The 18,579-nt window shown below is 36.3% G+C and overlaps 1 protein-coding gene across 1 annotated transcript in view; it reads left to right on the plus strand.

Annotated features, from left to right (window-relative positions):
• Positions 1-18,579, plus strand: part of pdzd8 (PDZ domain containing 8) — a 31,326-nt gene that overhangs the window by 1,314 nt on the left and 11,433 nt on the right. The window contains 2 exon segments of the mRNA XM_026286038.1: positions 9,366-9,491; positions 11,007-11,109. Coding sequence (XP_026141823.1) covers positions 9,366-9,491; positions 11,007-11,109 — 229 coding nt within the window.

An 18,579-nucleotide genomic window follows, 5' to 3' on the forward strand; every position in this document is an offset into this window, starting at 1 on the left:
ACAACATATTAAGTAAATTACTGTTGTTGGATAATTTTATTAAGAGACAATTATCATCAGACCCGTTGAGTTGAAAAGTGTAATTGTCTGTTTAAGATATCTCTCATGTTATTATCTGAGCATTGCTTTGACTGCACATGAAGAGTCTCAAGAGGTTGTGAAACCAGTAGTGTGTGTTCATGTCTGAATGGTGTTGTGAAAAGTTAACAAACAGAAGTATTGTGGTACTGCAATAACTGAGCTGATAGGTAGAGTCATGTGTCGAAAGAACAGCAAGTGTGCTTCATTTCCATGGGTGAAACTGCATATGGAGGCCATCTTCCCCATTCAATCATGATTTCCTGTACTGTGCTCATATTCCTGACCGTTAAAATTGAAAACAACTCGGAGAGTTTGTTACTTCCTGTTTTTAGCAGAAAAATCTAAGGTCTGTGACTAAGCTGTCATTCAACCAAGCTATGGATTGATTGCTTGCAGGATTCCTACACCTCACGGCTGTCTATTACTCAGCAATTCTTGGCACACTTAAAATGTTTGTCTGCGAATAAACATTAAGACATCTCAGCGAGTGTGTGTGCTTTGATTGGATTTCTCAGGTGTTGTAGATTCTTTAGGTTTAGCATTGTCTTTGTAAGTCAGCAGGTGCACAGGATGGTCTTTTTTTTGCTTGGTTTTTGTTGACATACTGTGTCTGTGTACAATCAGTATGAACATAATGTGCAAATCACAAAGTCAAACACAGCATTGAGCACCACACTGTGATTTGTATCCATTAAGTTAATTGTAGTGTCTGTAGAAGGCACAAACAGTGAGATGAATTGAATCCACGTCAGTTCAAATGGTGCATTTGAACTTTGACCCCACACAGCTGGGATTGTGAGTGGTGAATTAGATCACTGCTCTCTCTGTTAAATGTCACATGCACTTAACTATTGATTTGAGTGTCTCAATATACTAGTACGGTGAGTTTAGGCTTCATCAGAGACTTCTTTTCATAACGTTTCTCTCTGTCCTTTGGATTCAGCATCCTGGCATTGATGCCGTGCCCTCTGGTATACACCATAAGGACTTGTGCTGCAGAACTAAAGCCTTCTAGTGTCACAGTATAAAGCACAGCCGGCAGCAAACTTACTGAAGCTAAACCCTTTACATTACCCAAAGGGAAAGAACTTCTTAATGATGTGAGACATTAAATGACACTCTCTCATTTTCTCAGTATTGGCATCTTCCCAAAAGTCCAAATCACTTCATTGGTGTTTTTATGTGTGTGTGGATGGATACAGCACTCATGCAATAGTCATGTTTTACCGCCTCGGCGTTTGTTTTAGGGCTGAGATGAAAAGTACTTACTGTTTAATTTGTCACGTGGGAGGTGACATTAAGGAGCTGACAATATTCTCTTTTAAACAAGTGTGTGAGTGGGAACTTTGTTTAAAAAGCAGACAGCATGGCCCAGGGACAAAACAAGCGGCAGGCAACAATTTGTTTCGGTCATCTCTGTGTGGGATGAAAGTGTCACAGACGGAGGAGGTGTTCAGAACAGGACAAGTGTGTGTGTGTATATGTGGACCAAACTGCCAGAAACTTGAATTGCACAGTGTTGTTTTAATATACTGTGAAAATAAATATGGGATGACAAATCAGTAGATTTGCTGTATTTTAGATTGCTAATTTGTGCGTTTGTAAGGGTTTTAATTTTTGGAATGTCATACTGCTGTTTTCTGTTTGAATGTATACTAAATTGTAATTTTTTCCTGTGATGCCATAGCTTTTTAGTAGCCATTACTCCAGTTTTCAGTTTCACATGATCATTCAGAAATCTTTTTTTAGTAACACTCAACATATTAATGACTTTTTTCAATACAAGTAAAAATGTTAAATGTTTTCTATCAAATTGCTAAAATGCAAAATGCTTTTGACTTTTTTTTTAGACCATTGCACATTTTACATAAACGCTGAGTTTGCACTGATTCAGTGAGTCAATGTAAAGGGCATTTTAATGCAGGGAAATGTTCTTTCCTCATTAAACACCTGTTATTGTGTAGAGGTAAGCCTATTATGCGTATCCAGCTTTTTTTGTCCAAATGTAGATCTTAACCATCCTCAAAAGCAGGATGACTGGAGGTCTTTACTCTGTTAAAAGTCAAATTGTCATCTTTATCTGTAACTGTGTCATGAACGGTCTGCAATATTGGGAGATATGTCAGATACAGTGTGTGTAAAGAACAGAATTAACCCACGATGGCTTACTGTTGAATGCTGAGTAATACGTGTAACAGTAAGGACAGGAGTCCTGTTCTCTGTACCTGAGGAGGAGGGGGGGTAGTTTATAAAACCCAAGACAGTATGACGTCATCTGGTGCATCCGGGATGGGCTCCGTGACACAGATGGGCAAAACTTGAAAGTCAGAAATGTGCATTTGTTTTATGCATGCTTGTTCTTCAGGCATCACTGTTTCTCAGGATGTTTTAATTAGGGAACTAATTGAGAAGGTTTCTCCTTTGGTTCTGTTATCACAAATAAATTATGAATGATGGTCTCAGTTGTTGTAGATGTTTGATGTATGGTGCGCTGCAGGTGCATGTTGTGTGTGCGTAAGAATACGTTTTTGTGATTTCTAATGATTAACCCGTAAGTTCTACGATTGCACCAGGTGATGTCATGTCTGGTGTGTTTGTGTGTCTAGCTGTTATTGATAGGTGTTTAATGACACATTCTGTTCTCAAAGACGGAGTGACTCTGTATGATTGGTCAGTACAGTCCCAGGAGTGTTGATCTGTACAAAACAGTTACTGAGAGGCCCGTATCAGCTGCATGCCCTTGAGCGAGGATCGGGACAAATTTTCCTGACTTTGCTGATTTAATGGTCCAGTTCCTCAGAGGCATTAGAGAAACACATTCTCAGTAGAAAAAGACACTGCTTTCAGTCCGTCCATCCATGTGACGGTGATGGAGTTTGGCTTTTGAAATGCCCCTTGCTGGAGAAACTGTCAGCTTACAGCTTCTTCCTGTGGAGCACATTCAGAGCAAACAGGAACTGATGTGTCATGATTAACCAGTAACCTAGACTTAAAGTGATATGCCATTTTTGTTTGGATATTTAATGGTAATATAATGCTGTGGTGACTAAATTTACTGGCATTTAAAGTGACTGACTTTATTGTGTTCATTTATTTAGATAAAATAGTATAGAGTTGAAATATATTTATTGATTTTCAGGAATATCAGGAAAAAGACAAACAGCAGATAAAGGTTTTGCTTAGTTAACTGTGCCTTCTCACATTGAAAAGGACATCCTTGAGTGATCTATCAGTGACTCAGTTCTACATTCGTCATCTGTGACTGTGCAGTGCGCATTGCGGCCGTCTCAGATCATCAGCAGTGATTAACTTGACCATGATGAAAATGTATACCTCTTTCTCTCTTCTTTCCTTCTCTCCATGTCTCTAAAGTCCACTTATGTAAGTGCTCTTCCGATTTGTACGCACTTACAAATACTTATTTTACATCCCCCTCTCACGATATGCATATTCTGTCTCTTTCTCTCTCTAGACATTAAAAAAAATAGTAACATATCCCGAGCCAGATGGCACTGTGACATCAAAATGCACCTCTTTGATCATTTGAGCCATGTTTCATCTGACCACTGAGGGGATTAAATCTTTTATCTCAAAGTGTAAACTTGCAGGGAAAGAGCTTCTGTGTACATTAGCAAATACAGTCAGGCCAAAGTTCAGCTGGGATGAAATCCCTTTGTTTTCACCTTCTCATGCTCTCTTTATGAATATAACATCAGAGGCTCGAGAAAATGATCAGTATTCTAAGTACTTTCATTTGATTACATCACACAAACTCCTGGGAAAATACAAACATTCCTAAGCACCATATCAAGAGATATTAATGCATTTAGCTGCTGATTTGTACTCTTTACTAAGGCTCTTTTATTTGTAGATGTACAATTTTGACTGATGCAGATAATAAAATCAAAAAACAAATTCATGTCATAAATACCCTGTGCTATTTTAAATAAAATCGTTTTGAGTACTGCAAGTAAATGTAGGTATCACAAATGTGCAATATAAAAATAAACATTTGTTTTGAGATTTACTAAGTTTTATATATATACTAATTAGTTATATATGTATATGTATATGTGTGTGTTATGTGTTTTTTTTCAAGATTAAGGGGGTATTTGAAAGGTAATCTAAAGGTTAAAATAAATAAATAATAATAAAATAAGTTATACTGCCAAAAGTCAGTATGCTACTCTTATTGTGCAGGCCTCATGTAAATTGCATTTTATGACCAAATGTGTAATTGGTTCTTCAATGCCCTCTCCTGATAATAATTATATCTGTAATTTTTGGCTGGTATCAAGTGAGATTCTCATTGTGCAGTTACATTGGAGTGCTAACACGTACAATGGAAAACATTTTTTCACATTCGTGAAAATGTTCAAATTACACACATGAAAAGCTTCTAGCGCTTTCACCCGATAGGCCAAGTCATAGGCTACGTTTCTTCCTGCTGCATGTAAAAGCAAAGCTGATTTGGTTCGTCCTCAGTGACCTGGCTGGTGTGGTGAATAAGAGAGATTATTTAGAGAGGTACTGGTGATATCCGGTCAGCAGCACATCCCCAGTAAGAGACACAGCAGGTGTGTTTGTGTGACTTATATAAACTTTTATAACACTCACCTCTTACTGTATAACTCCTATATACTGTTTTTATTACATATTAAAGCATGCATGTTGACTTTAAATTCTAATTGACTGATATTTACTTTCACGGTCTATCAAAAAATATAATAGTTGCATTAATTATGCATTATAATTAATTATGCATCTTGTAAAAATTGTTAAATGACAGTCATATTCTTATATAATCTAACTGCGGTGTGCGTGTGAGTATTTGCCGGTTCCTGTTTCAAATGCGCATGTGTGTTTGTAGTGAACCAAGAAATTTCCTGTGGTTTCTGAAAGTTTTTGAAGATATGGCTGAAATCTGAAATCTGTAATCTAATGCAATTATTGCACCATTTGATTAATGACTTAAAATGGGAAATGTTTTTTAACTGCTTACACTTAACACTTGCAGAGTGCAGAGCAAGATAGATGATGATAGGCGGGATAAGGCCTTCACAGTTGATAGCTGCTTACCGCAAGTATTCTCACACTTCTGCTGGAAGTCCTTGAAAGTACTTGAAACAGCAAAGTGTTTTGCCATACAGGTTAAGTGTTCTTCATTTCAGCTCTGTGAAGTTCATCCCCTTGAAGAATATCTTCTGTATAATATAATTTGAAAAACGGTGCTCCTAACATTTCCTATAGCAAGAGAGCCAAAAAGTTTCCTCAGAATGACTTAGTGTTTTAAAGGAACAGTTCACCAAAAAACTCGCCCTCGTTTAATTTCAGACCTACATATTTTTGTCCTTCTGTGAAACACATAATATATAAAAATATTTAAAAAAATCAGGCGGCTCTCTTCTATACAATGAAATTATATAGTGAGATAAATACCAAACTTTTATACCAAGTAAAAGTATCATAAATGTGGCATGTGGTACAACTATTTTCAAAGTCAACAGACCAGATATTTTCTGTTGATTTAAAATAAAAATAAAAAAATGGAATGAAGCTCAAATAAAATATTAATATTTCATGAGAATTCTGTAATGTGTTGCCTTGGCAACTGCCTAAAGTTGAAATGTTTCAGCTGAAGTACTAAAATTACTTAAAAACCTAAATAAAGCTAAATGTCTAAAACATAAATGCTAATTCATAATATCAATAAATACTATAATAGCTTAAAATACAATAATAACAATGCATATCCTGTGTCAAGACATGACACACCAAGTTTGACATCAACAAAACATCACTGGTTGTTAAATATGTAATAACTGACAGTTACAGCTCAAATTTGAAGATGCAGAATGAGATGAGAATAAATAATAACATAATTTTTATTTAAGGGTGCGTTATTGTACAAAAAAAATAAAATAAAAGTAGTTGGTTTATTTTTTTATTTTATTTTATCAGGTTTTATTTTCATTTCCTTCAGATAACAACACCAGGAACCACACAGAGACTTCTTTATTCACTGTTTAGAACAGTCTATTGACAAATACAAAGACAGCTAGTCTAACAGTATGTTAGGGTAATTAAAGTTATGCTTAAACTTGTCATGCTTTATGATTGCACTCTTTTGGCCATATCGAATGGATCCATGCAGTAACTGTATATTGCCAGAGAGATAATTACTGCTGTGTATGTGTTTGCTTGTAACCGCTTTCACTTTGGCTCAGACTGCAAGGTCCAGACTCTAGGCACTGCAAGCTTGTTTCTGTGAGGTGAGCGAGTGTTGTATTTTTAATGCTGCAGGCTGGCTATGTTCCTGTAACGGTGTTGGTGGTAAGTGATAGGGCTGCACTCCATGCCCTGTGTGTGCTCTGGAACAAACTGAAGTCATGTCCTGCAATTAAGCAGCTGGGAAATGGAGAGGGAGGAAGGGCCACAGTGAGAGTGTTCCCATACCAGATCTTGTTCCTAGAGCTTTGCATCATGAGGTGTCTCTACAGGAAGGAAGCAGAATTGCTGAACTGCCCACTTGAGTCACACAACATTTTAGCCCCCTTTTACACCATTGTTATTTTAATTTTGATTGTATGACATTATGGTATTTAGGACCCTGGACCACAAACATTTAGATATATACATCATCTGAAAGCTGAATAAATAAGATTTACATTGATGTATGGATTATTATGATCTGACAATATTTGGTCGAGATACAACTATTTGAAAATCTGGAATCTGAGGGAACCAACAAACATCTAAATGCTGAGAAAAGCACCTTTAAAGTTGTCCAAATGAATTATTAGCAAAGCATATGACTAATCAAAAATTAAGTTTTGATATATTTACGGTAGGAAATTTACAAAATATCTTCATGCAACATGATCTATACTTAAAATCCCAATGATTTTTGTCTTCTATCTATCTATCATATAAAATCTATCATTTTGACCCATACAATGTTTTTTTGGCTATTGCAAAAAATATACCCCAACGACTGGTTTTGTGGTCTAGAGTCACATTTATTAATATTTTGAATGAGCTTGAATTGTTATATTTTCAGTTTCAGTTTTAAGTTTAGTTATTTATTTGTTTTATTATTATTTTTTCGTGCTTCAACATAAGCTTTTATTTTAGTTAGTTGCAAGAGAACCTTTCAAATGTTCTTATTTTCATTTCTTTTTTTTTTATCAGCTCCATTTAACAAATACAAGTTTTAATAGTTTTATTTTTAATTACTAAAACCAACAACCAAAAGCTGTCCACATGTAAATGGATCATCTAAGATGGATGTAAACTGGGCTAACAGGGCTAGGGTGAAAGATCAAGTTTGTCACAGAATCCCATTTGACATTAGTTTTAAGTGGTTTATGTAGCTCATAAGAGAACTCAATAGTCACAAATACATTTCAGGCTAATTTAGAGCAAAACTAAGGAAACATTTTCAAAATGTAGTCTTTCAAATCGCCTCCTGCTGGAATGGGTCGAGCTATACTCAGAACTCAGTTTATTTAATGTTTCCTCTATTTCCTGTTGTGTAAATGGCTGGAATAGAGAGGACAGATGAGTAGAAGTGATGAAGAGACAAAATTTAACAAGACTAAGCAACACAGACACACAAACGCTGTCTCGGTGTTATTTTTTATTTTTTGCATAAAAGAAATCACTGGTATTATTGATAAGATCTTTTGAATGCTGAGACATGCATGTATTGTACGCAGGCTTTGTTTGCACAGTGCACATTGTTTTTGATTCTAATTCTCCAAGCATTATGTCCATGTGACTCCACTTAATCGTGTCTTAATCTCAGGTTTTTGCTTTGAAAGACTCATTAGTGTTTACATTTGAGGAGTAAATGAAATTGCCCTTTGTCTGTTTGCGTGGTTTTAGAGGAGTGTTTCATTTCACTTTGACTTCCTTTGTGAAAGCATGTGATTCTGTTCCGTTTCTTTCTTTTTTTTTTTTTCAGGGAAATAGCAACTTGTGAAGGTTTTATGGGTCATGCATAAATTGTTTTTGAAAATTTGGCCTTCCTTAGCCTGTGTCCATGGCAATTTCTATGATGACAAGGCAGAAAACAATCTGCCTGGAGTTCAGAAAAGGCCAGTGAAGCAATTTCTGAGACTTTTCTGAGGGTTTATAATATTTTGTCCCTCACAAGGGCAAATCGGACAGCTTTGTGTATGGAGCGAGAGAAAGACACTTCCTGTTTAAGGAACATGAATCTCTCAGGTTATTATTAGCAATAAAGAGTCCAGAAATAGCACAGAACTGCTCTCTCCTCAGAGAATTGTTGCTAAACTCTATCAGTGCTGCATTCTGCATGAGGAATCACCCTGTTATTAAAGTTCCTCATATTCAGTCTGGTTCACTGCCATTTATGACCCGACACATGACATAGACACATTTTATCACATGGACGGTTATTTCATTTTGAAACCAATGCTTACTAAATGTTGTTAGTTTTAAATACTCACCACACAGTTATGCACAAACAGAGTGTGATCAGTCACGCTCCAGAATGCTGAATTAAGAGAACTCTTTGAGAAAGAAGAATCTCCCAATACTAAACAACTTCATATATTTGGACTAAATAAATATATGGGAAACTCTTTAAAAGCCTCTCAAGTGAGCAGGTGAATGAAGAGGAGGAAGCCAGATGAGTTTTTCCCTGTTGACTTTTGGATACGCTTTCATTTCACCTTGATGGAGACTGACATCTTAACATCATAGTTTTCACTTTAGTTTTGCCTGAAAGTCTACCTGTCTGATGATTTGCATAATTTCGAAAGGGCCTAAAAATCCTTGCAGCAGTATTTAACTGAAGTCGCCCCTCAAGTTCCTCTTTGTGTGGAAGGACAAAACACACACACATAATGGCGGAAATGCTTGTTTTTCCGGTAAGGGTAGAGTGAATGGCTTACACACACCCAAAATGACCGTTGACTTTGCAAACGTTTCCTGTTGACCTCACATTCAAGTCATCACTTACTGTTTTCCAATAATGACGTCAGGGCCAGAACTGCTAACAGCTTGCACCCGCACAAACCCTCGATGAAAAGGTGTGGACTGTTTTTGCGGTTGACCTTATAGCATATGCATTTGTCGTAGTTTCCCTTTCAGACCAAAATAGCTGTTTTCCAATTGACGTGTCTGTGATAGATTGCATTCAGTCATTGTGGAAATGAGATGGATGCGTCTTATGCAAAATTACTCTGTTTAGGAAATCGGATTATTACTGCCAGATTATTGGTCGTCTGATGATTTTGTCTGTTTTTGATCTACAGGTACAAGCCCTTTTTTCCTTTCCAAGTTCAGCCACCGCTGGCCTCGTCATGTGACCTGGACATCTCCATCCGAGACACACTATTGGTGGAGGGGCGTCTACGTGTCACACTTGTTGAATGTAGCAGGTAGGGCAGATTTCTGTTGCTGTGTGTCACACAATCTACATTTGCCTTTCAGTCTTTTTTTTTAATTTTTGGGCAAATTAAACATTGGAGGTTAGTGAATGCTCTTGATTAGGTAACAATAGGCATAATAATAATAATGGACTGTCATTAAAATGCTGGCCAGTGTGAGCAGATGATTATATTATGGCCGATATATTAAATTTCTGTGCTGTTTTGTCTTAATAATATTAAAAATAAAACATCAAAATATTGTATTTTTAAGACGCATTTAAATATACGTTTTATTTAATTATTGCTGTATTTAAAAACTGAAGTGCTCACTTTAAGTGAGTATTAAATGAAGGCAATTGGAATACAACCAGAAAATGAGAGAAATGGTCTTGCACCGTTGAATATTTAAGCACAGCTTGTCTTGTGTCTCTTGTGCAGTTTTCAGTGTCGTCCCAGATCAGGCATATTAAAGTCACTTTAAAAAAGATATTTATTGCTAGCCTCTATTTTGTAGGGAAGTGAATTTACACCTGCCTTTTGTTTTCTTTAATTCTCTTTACTCGTATGTAGTTCTTCAAATTAGTAGCACATATAAACATATAGTACAAAAAGATTTATATAAAGAGTCTGAAATCATTATAGGTGTCTATTCAGGATAGTACACACTGCTGTTTCAGTTTTCTTATTCTTTTGGGACACAAAACTCACAGACGGCCATAACATTCCAATCCAATGAAATTTGAAATAGCCTGGTTGCAAGCTGTTGTGTTTGAGAACACACACACACACACACACACACACACACACATTTACACACACAGTGCAACAAAAGCTGTATTCTTCTCACCATTGTGTCTTTGTCAGATTATTAACAGACTTCAATAGTGTTTATTATGGGCTTTCTATTAATAATGCAGAGCCTTTGACTATTACATACCCGACTCAACCCTGATGTGTATAAACACACACATGCCACATAATTTGTAGTCGGCACACTGGATCTTGAGTTTTGTAAATAACCTTCCAGTGTGTGTTTGCAGTGGTCAGTTAATGTCTCAACTGTGCTGTGCTTTTCCACCACCAGGGGGCAACAGTGGACTATACCTTGATCAGCGTTTACAACGGGGTGACCATTCATGCTTCTGGAGGGCCAGTTTGGGTTTTGCTTGTTGAGGATTGTTTAGTTATGGTTGGAGCTCAACAGGAAACAGGCCCTCCAGGAGATTGGCATCACTGCCTTAGTTACAAATTTGTCGAGATTTAGATTTATTTATTATTGGAAAAAGTGTCTGTTTGTTAGCTTTAAAATACGTTAGCCAGAAGATGGCAGTAGTAGCTTTATAAACGCTCCTGTTAATCATGTTTCAGTTTAAATTTGCTCTATTCATTTCTTTTGATCACAGCATTATTCGTTTGTGCAAACGCATATTCAGTAATTGTGTACTCAATGTACTCAAATATACCGGTACTTAAAAAGTAATAAAAATGACTTGTTGTTTTTTTTCTTCTGTGTTTTCTCTGAAGGTTGTTTATCCTGGGTTCGTATGAACGGGAGACATATGTTCATTGCACCTTAGAGCTAAGTTCTGACGAATGGCGGGAAAAAACTCGCAGCTCCATTAAAGAGGTACACATCACATGTCCTGCTGCATGTGTTTCTCTCTGCCTGAGGGCTCTGCACACATGCATAAACATGCATGTTTGATATGCATTAATAAATACACATGCACAACCAGACATGCATGCACTGTTGTATATGGCACAGGTCAAGTGTCAAAGATGGATAGATGAACCAGTAAATATCCAGCTTTAATTAAACTATAATTCTGCTACATTTTAGTGTTTGTCCATGTAAAACATGGAAGATGATGTGCAAGCACAGCCGTACTGGTTGAAATGACTTTGGAAAATATGTTTTCAATTCTGGGGCAACATTCAGGAAGTAAATGTTAATCGTGTGAGGTTCATTTTGGTAGAAGTTGGTGTTGCTTATTTGTACTTCTCTATGAGGAGATATTTACACTCTGTACAAAAAAAGTATTATTGGTTGTGCTTTAGTTTTTAGTTCAGTTTGATTTATTGTTGCTTATCCACCAAAATGGACAGCTATGTGAAGTAGCTTGTGTCTATAATTAATCTGTAGTCTATTTCACTCTCTTATAAATGTCTGTTTGTCTTCCTTTTGGGGGACGGACAAACACCATCTAATTGTTATTGATAGAAACCAATTCATATTTGCCAAAAACCTTTTCCTTTTCTACCTGCTAACTACGACTTCGCCGAGCAGTCAATAACAGCGGTCAGAAAATGTCAACTTAAATTGCTTCATTATAGTGATTTTATTTAGTTTCTCATCTCCTGTTAAATCCAGCAGCATCGCCTCATCCGGAGTAGAAAGAGTAGGATGTTTACATTTCCAAGCGATGCCACATCTTTAATTAATGTAGAGTTCAGCTGATGTACAGTACGCTAACAGGTGTTTGTACATCGCCTATTTGATCCAATATGATTTGTAATCTGTTAACTATTAATCTTTGAGTCTTTTGTTTTTAATGTGGGCGTTGCATAATGTGGATCTGTTTGTGCGCTGGTGCCAGTCTCATTCATTTGTTATGAATAATATTAGCTTTTGGTTTGTGTCTGAACAAGCTGCTAATTAAGAAGATTATCAAAAATAGATGAACCGCTGTTCATTTGTAAAGTATTTAATTTACTGGAAAATAATATACCAAAAAAGCTGGTAATACATGGCAATATAACTGTTTGAATACATTTATACAAAAATAACTGTATTGTAATAAATACTGTTATAATGACTATAACAGTTACTTATTTTGAAATAAGAAAATTACTTTAACTATGATTTTGGTATCAGATTTTGGTAATACTGACCAGACCTGTAATATTGTGAAATATTATTAGAATTTATATTAATTGATTTGTATTTTTCATTGTCTCATGATCCTTCAGAAATCGTTCTAATATGCTGATTTGGTGCTTAATATTTTTGGAAACGCTGATATATTTCTTTCAGGACTCTTTGATGAATATAAAGAACAGCTTTGAACTCATTTAGAATACATTTTAGAACTCCTTTTTAACATAAATACTGTGTGTTTTGTAATTTAATCCAAATAATGTGTATTTGCTGAATAAAAGTATTAATTTCAATATAAAAACCCTCTGAAGGGTAGTGTACAGTATGTATAATAACATATTTTTTTATTATTATTTAATTTTTTTGCTGTTTACTTATTTACTCACTTCTTTGTTTTGTTTCATCTGATTTTTAGAAGTACAATAATACATCTGAAATGAACAGTGCGAAAAATATTTTTCTTTGTGTGTGGCTGTAGATTCTATACTTAATTAAGAAACACAAAAAGCCAGCCTGTGTGTGTGTGTGTGTATGAGAGAGAGAGAGAGAAAGAAAGCGAGAGATCGGATCACTATAACAGGCATGCACCAGCACTGACACAGCATGTTTATATGCATGATGACTTGACTTAAGGGTTCACCTATGTAACATTAAACAATCCCATCAGCAGGAACAAGTGTTTAACCGACTGCTTGCATGCTTTAAGTGTGTGTTTGCGTAGACGCTCCTATGAATGTGCACACATGCAGGCATGTTTATTTGAAATACAGAACTGTGCACGGAGATGCAGATGCACACTGGCCTCTGTGCGTTTCACCTCGTGTTTATCAGCTTCCCCCAGACCCCCAGATTCAGAGACCTCAGCAGGGACTCAAACGCAGGATTAGTACAGATATCATCTGGAAAAGGTCATTGTTTTTCTTTCTCCCTCTCTCTTATGTTCCCCCTTCTCTCTCTCACTCCACTGGATATCTCTTTCCTTTCTTTGTGTTTTTCATCTCTCTATATTACGTTCCTCATATCCTAAAATAATTTTACATTGTAAAACAGGGCTGTGAATGTGATCTCTACCCATTGCATTAATGGTTGATATACATGATGTTAACATGGGTATAACCATGGTATGTGCACAAAAGAATATGTGCATGGTAGCACTTGTGACACCCATTTAGTCTGTGTGCATGCTGGGGATTGTTGGGATTTTAACACAATCTAAATGCTGAAGTGTTAAAGCATGTTTTCCTAGCTTATGCCTCTGGTGCAGAGAGGCTAACACCGCTATCTGTAATAAGTAAGTGATACTGAGCCTCTGGGGTCTTTTCATTTGTTCTTATCTCCTGCCGTTCCAGCCGCTCTCACCATCGACCTGCACTGCCCTGCAGTCGCTCGCCCGCCGATGCCCATTTCCAGCAAACCTCAGTGTACGTGGTCATATAGATAAGTTAGAGACTTTAAGAAATGCCCATGCAAAGAAACCCCTTTTTTTTTTTTTTTTTTTTACATGCATATGCTATGTAAGGTTCCTGTGGTATTGAAATGCCTTGAGGCAAATGCTGTGCAATGAATAATTGCGATTAATCGCATCCAATATAAGTTTTTGTTTATATATGTATGGACTGTGTATATTTATATATAAAGACACCATACATTATATATTTATATAATTATATAATCTATATTATAAATGTATTTAATATATAAACTAACATATTTTTTAAATATATACATGCATGTGTGTATTTATATACATAATAAATATACACAGTACACTATATATTACGTGCACATAAAATATTATTTCATAGTTTGCACATTGTTTAATATTTTGCATTTGTAAAGTGAGATCAGCTGTGAAATATTTTATATATGAACTATATTAACTATGAACTATATAATATATAAATATATATGAACGCTATAAAATGATTCTTAATAAATTAATATATGGTTAGTAAAAAAATTGTATCATATATATATATATATATATATATATATATATATATATATATAATTAAAATTACATTTATATAAAAAATTAAGATTATTCACAATTGCTAATTTAGATAGATGCTAGATTGACAGATAGAAATACAGATATATAGATTAGATATTGATATAGATAGTATTATTTTATAGAGTTTGTGCTCAGAAATTTCCAAAATGATAATAATAATTATATATTTTTATATATATATATATATATATATATATATATATATATATATATATATATATATATATATATAATTATTTTTCATGTAAAAATATTTTCTAGAAATTGAGAGTGAAAACTCTATAATTCATAAATGATTAGTGAGAAATTCTGGAAAAGTCACAAAAGTTTATTGGCCAACAGACATAGCTCTTTTCCAATAGAGCAGCAGGAAGTGAGTTGACGTATATTTGCACATCTGCTCTGATGCCTGACGGATCATTTTTTTAAACAACCTGACTTCGTCCGGTCAGCCCGAGCATAGTGACCCATGGACAGAGGGAAAAAGCTTTATTTCTGTGTGGCTCTTTCATCAGTCAATATTTTCTGTTGTAGTTATTCCAGCTGCAAGAAGCATTAGAAAAGTGTAAGACATTTTTGTGAGAATAACGCTATGTCATGGTTTTTTTCAAATATGGTTTGTGTGTGTTCTTTACAATCCAAATAACACCATGGAGCACTGCAAGGGGGTGTGTGTGCTGTGCTTATTTGTGTGTGCATGTATATGTGAGTGTGTGTTATGGGAAGCTAGTCCTGTCATTGGGATGTTTCCGTCATCGTTGTTTAGAGAGTCGTGACGTTGTTTAAAACACGTTGCCTGATCAATGGCTTTCATTTCCTTTCATTCATCTTTTTTCAGTTGATTGACATGCATTTTGCTCATTTGAGTGTGTTTTATATTTAAAGTCCTGCTACGTCCGTTATGTCCATGACGTCTTTGTGATGTTCTCATTTCAGATGTTTGCTGTTGAATGTCCCTTAGACATACATGCACGCACACACACACACACACACACACGCACGCACAGACTCAATTTGCCTTCAATTTGTGACGTGTGGGTTATCCAGCTGCCATGTTTGCGTGTTTCCATTTGCCCACCTAGATTTAAATCTTATTTAAACCAAAGACAAATAACCCTTTGTATACCTGCTTTGTCAGGATGTCAGTTCAGGTCCTATTCATCTTAGTTTATTCAGAAACAGACATATCTCATAATGCTTTCATCCGCAGCACCTTGTCTTATCACAGTCTGTTCCCCGCGAGGACTGGCTTTCAGGCCACTATGATGCTGTGTTAGTGTCAATTTTTTATATCTAATACATTACATTTAAATAGCTCTTTTCTGGACAGTCAAAGCTAGACACTTCTTTCATCTGTGCCTAAGAAAGTCATATTAATTAGGGTATGTCGTTAGGTTTTTCCAGGCTGTTTTTTCTAATTTATATTTCTGATTGATTTTGCTCTGTGCCAATGACGAACATCCAACTAATTTGACAGCCGTCCTTGTGCATGATGGAGCGTCTGATGGGTGTATTACCAGCGCCACAAAGCTAACACTCGTTGCTGGTTATTCCAGCCCCTTCACTAAATGAATCCCAGCTCCGCCCTCCACAACAGAAAAAGCTGAACACCGATTGGTCGCGGAAACTTGATGCACGTGAACACGAACAGTGTAGCTGTTATGTATTCAAAAGATGACGCAAGTTGCAACAGATAACGGACATGTTACAACACACCAGATCAGTTCTAATAAATCAGTATTATACAGGTCAATTTAATGGATTTCTTGAGACGAAGACAGGTGCACTTTTAACAGCTGCAAAGATTTGTTTCTCAACGACAGTATTATTTTGCAAAGTGGTATAAATTGTCATAATCCATTAGATCCATTTTGTGAGGTGATGTATGGAGAAACCTCTTTAACTGTTGTGAAGTATGTATTGCCTGCAGTCAGCTGCTGCTGTGTTTTTTTGTTAATTGTTGTTTGTACTGGGGTGTCTGACAGGCAGCTGCTCTTTGTCTGTGCTGTTACAATTTGATGCAGTCTGAAGTATATTGCAGCTAAATCTCATTTTTATGCAGTTTATTGCTGCTCTCTGCTTGGCCGGGCACCTCTCCTGGAAATAAAAGGATTGGAGAAAGAAGAGAGAGCTGCAGAGACTACTGTGAGACTCTAGTGTTATTTTATGTAGACTTACAGCTACCTTTTTTCTTTGCATTGATTGGCTTTGCTCATTTCCTTCCTTGCTTTTTCCATTTTTCTTTTTTCATTATCTTTCTCTTCTTTCCTTAGTTTCATCTTCCATATCATTTCCTCTTCCTTCGTTTTTTTACTTTTCCTCCTGTATTTGCTTTCTTTCTTTCCATCCTTTCTTCAACTCCTTTACTTATTCCTTTACCTTATTTGTCTTCCCTCAACTCAACTTTCCATTAATTCTTAAAGTGGGGGGGTGAAATGCTATTTCATGCATACTGAGTTTTTTATACTGTTAAAGAGTTGGATTCCCATGCTAAACATGGACAAAGTTGCAAAAATTAAGTTGTACGTTTGAAGGAGTATTTTTGTTCCAAAAGATGGAGCGGAATTTCCTTATATGGGTGCTAAGGACACTTCTCCCGGAAGAGCGCATGCATCTGTAGAGCAGAGCAGAGACATTCACTGACCAGAGCGATAGAGCGAAATGTCACCAAAGCACAGCAGACAGCCCCCCCCCCCCAAAAAAAAAAAAAGCATTAAGGGACCAGTGGATGAACAGTACAGACTATCTTTCTCTTATAAATATAATAAAACTGAAGTCTTTTTGGAGTTATGAAGGATGCAGTACTACTCTATAGGTACTCAAGATTAACAGGATATTGAGTGAAAATGAGCTTTTCACCCCCCCCCCCCCCTTTAATTTTCCTTTCTTAAACTTTCCTAACTCCTAAAAGTTCAGGTTTCTTATTTCCCATTTGTGTCCTTCCTTTCTTCTTTAGTTTATTTCCTTACTATATTTTGTCCGATTTCAACTTCATTACCTATTCCCCCCTATTTTGTCCCTCTTTCTTTCTTTCTTTCTTTCTTTCTTTCTTTCTTTCTTTCTTTCTTTTCTTTTCTTATTTTAAATGGCATTGTTTCAGAACTGTTTCTATTAATGGAACAGTATTATCTGTGCTGATTGTTGGGTTGATGAAATAGTAGTTTGACGTAGAAGTTGTGGACCTTCATTTGAAACCCATTTTAACGGATGTTTGGCACACATATTTGAAGGGTTCTTACTGGCCTCATCAACTGCACAGTTCTCACTGGAGGATAAATGGCTTGCAGTCAGATTGGAGCCAGGCACTGGTCTACCTTTCAGAGTCCATCGCTCTTTGAAGCAAAATGTCACCTGTTGAATATGGAGCTGCTGGTGAGAGTGTTATAAAGCCATGCATCTTCTGACAGTATCAGACAGCTGCCGATTACATGGGAAGGGACATTTCAAACTCCACTTTTAAGTAAGTACCTCAGTTTAAACTGAGAGGAATGAAAATGACAACCAAAATGCCAAAGTGATAAGGACGCACTGTTGTTCCCCCCGCATGTTGGTTGGCCTTTGAGCGTTGATAGGAGAGACTCTTCATTTTCCCTTCCATCTTTCATTTGGTCATTCCCATTCTACCTTTCGTCCCGTGCGTGTGGGGGATAAAATAGGGGGCTGGTCCATGTAGATGAGGGGACAGATCCTGAGCAGCTGAATAACAATGAAGGTGCTAAACACGGACTCGATGGACGTTAAAGGACGCTTTGGCCGCTGTGAACAATTGCAAATGAGAGGGATGAGAAGGGTCTTGTTTTTTGTATGTCCCCGTCTCCATAACAACCCTCCCTTTTGTGTGGCGCTCTCTGAAAAGCCTCCTCCTATCACAAAAACATAGCGGCAACATGAAAATTCAGCCCGTCCGTGATGAGACGCCACTGCATTCATCCCAGCTTTGAACAAATGCGTGCAAATAGAGTGTTTCCTGAAATAGGGTTGTCCACGAACAGAAAATGAGAAGCAATTAGTGCAACTTGCTGAACCCGTGATTGAAGGTTTCTTCCAAGAAATAAAGGCAGCTTTTTTTTTCTTTTTTTTTTTATGTTTTGCACATAAGTTTGATTTGGAATCAGCAAATTTGTGGTAGATTTTGTTAAGGTTTTTATGATATGTATACAATTAATACATAATATTTAGTGCAAATTGTCTTCCTCTAATTTAAA

The sequence above is a fragment of the Carassius auratus genome, chromosome 17 (assembly GCF_003368295.1).
Source record: "Carassius auratus strain Wakin chromosome 17, ASM336829v1, whole genome shotgun sequence".
In the NCBI taxonomy this organism is placed as follows: Eukaryota; Metazoa; Chordata; class Actinopteri; order Cypriniformes; family Cyprinidae; genus Carassius; species Carassius auratus.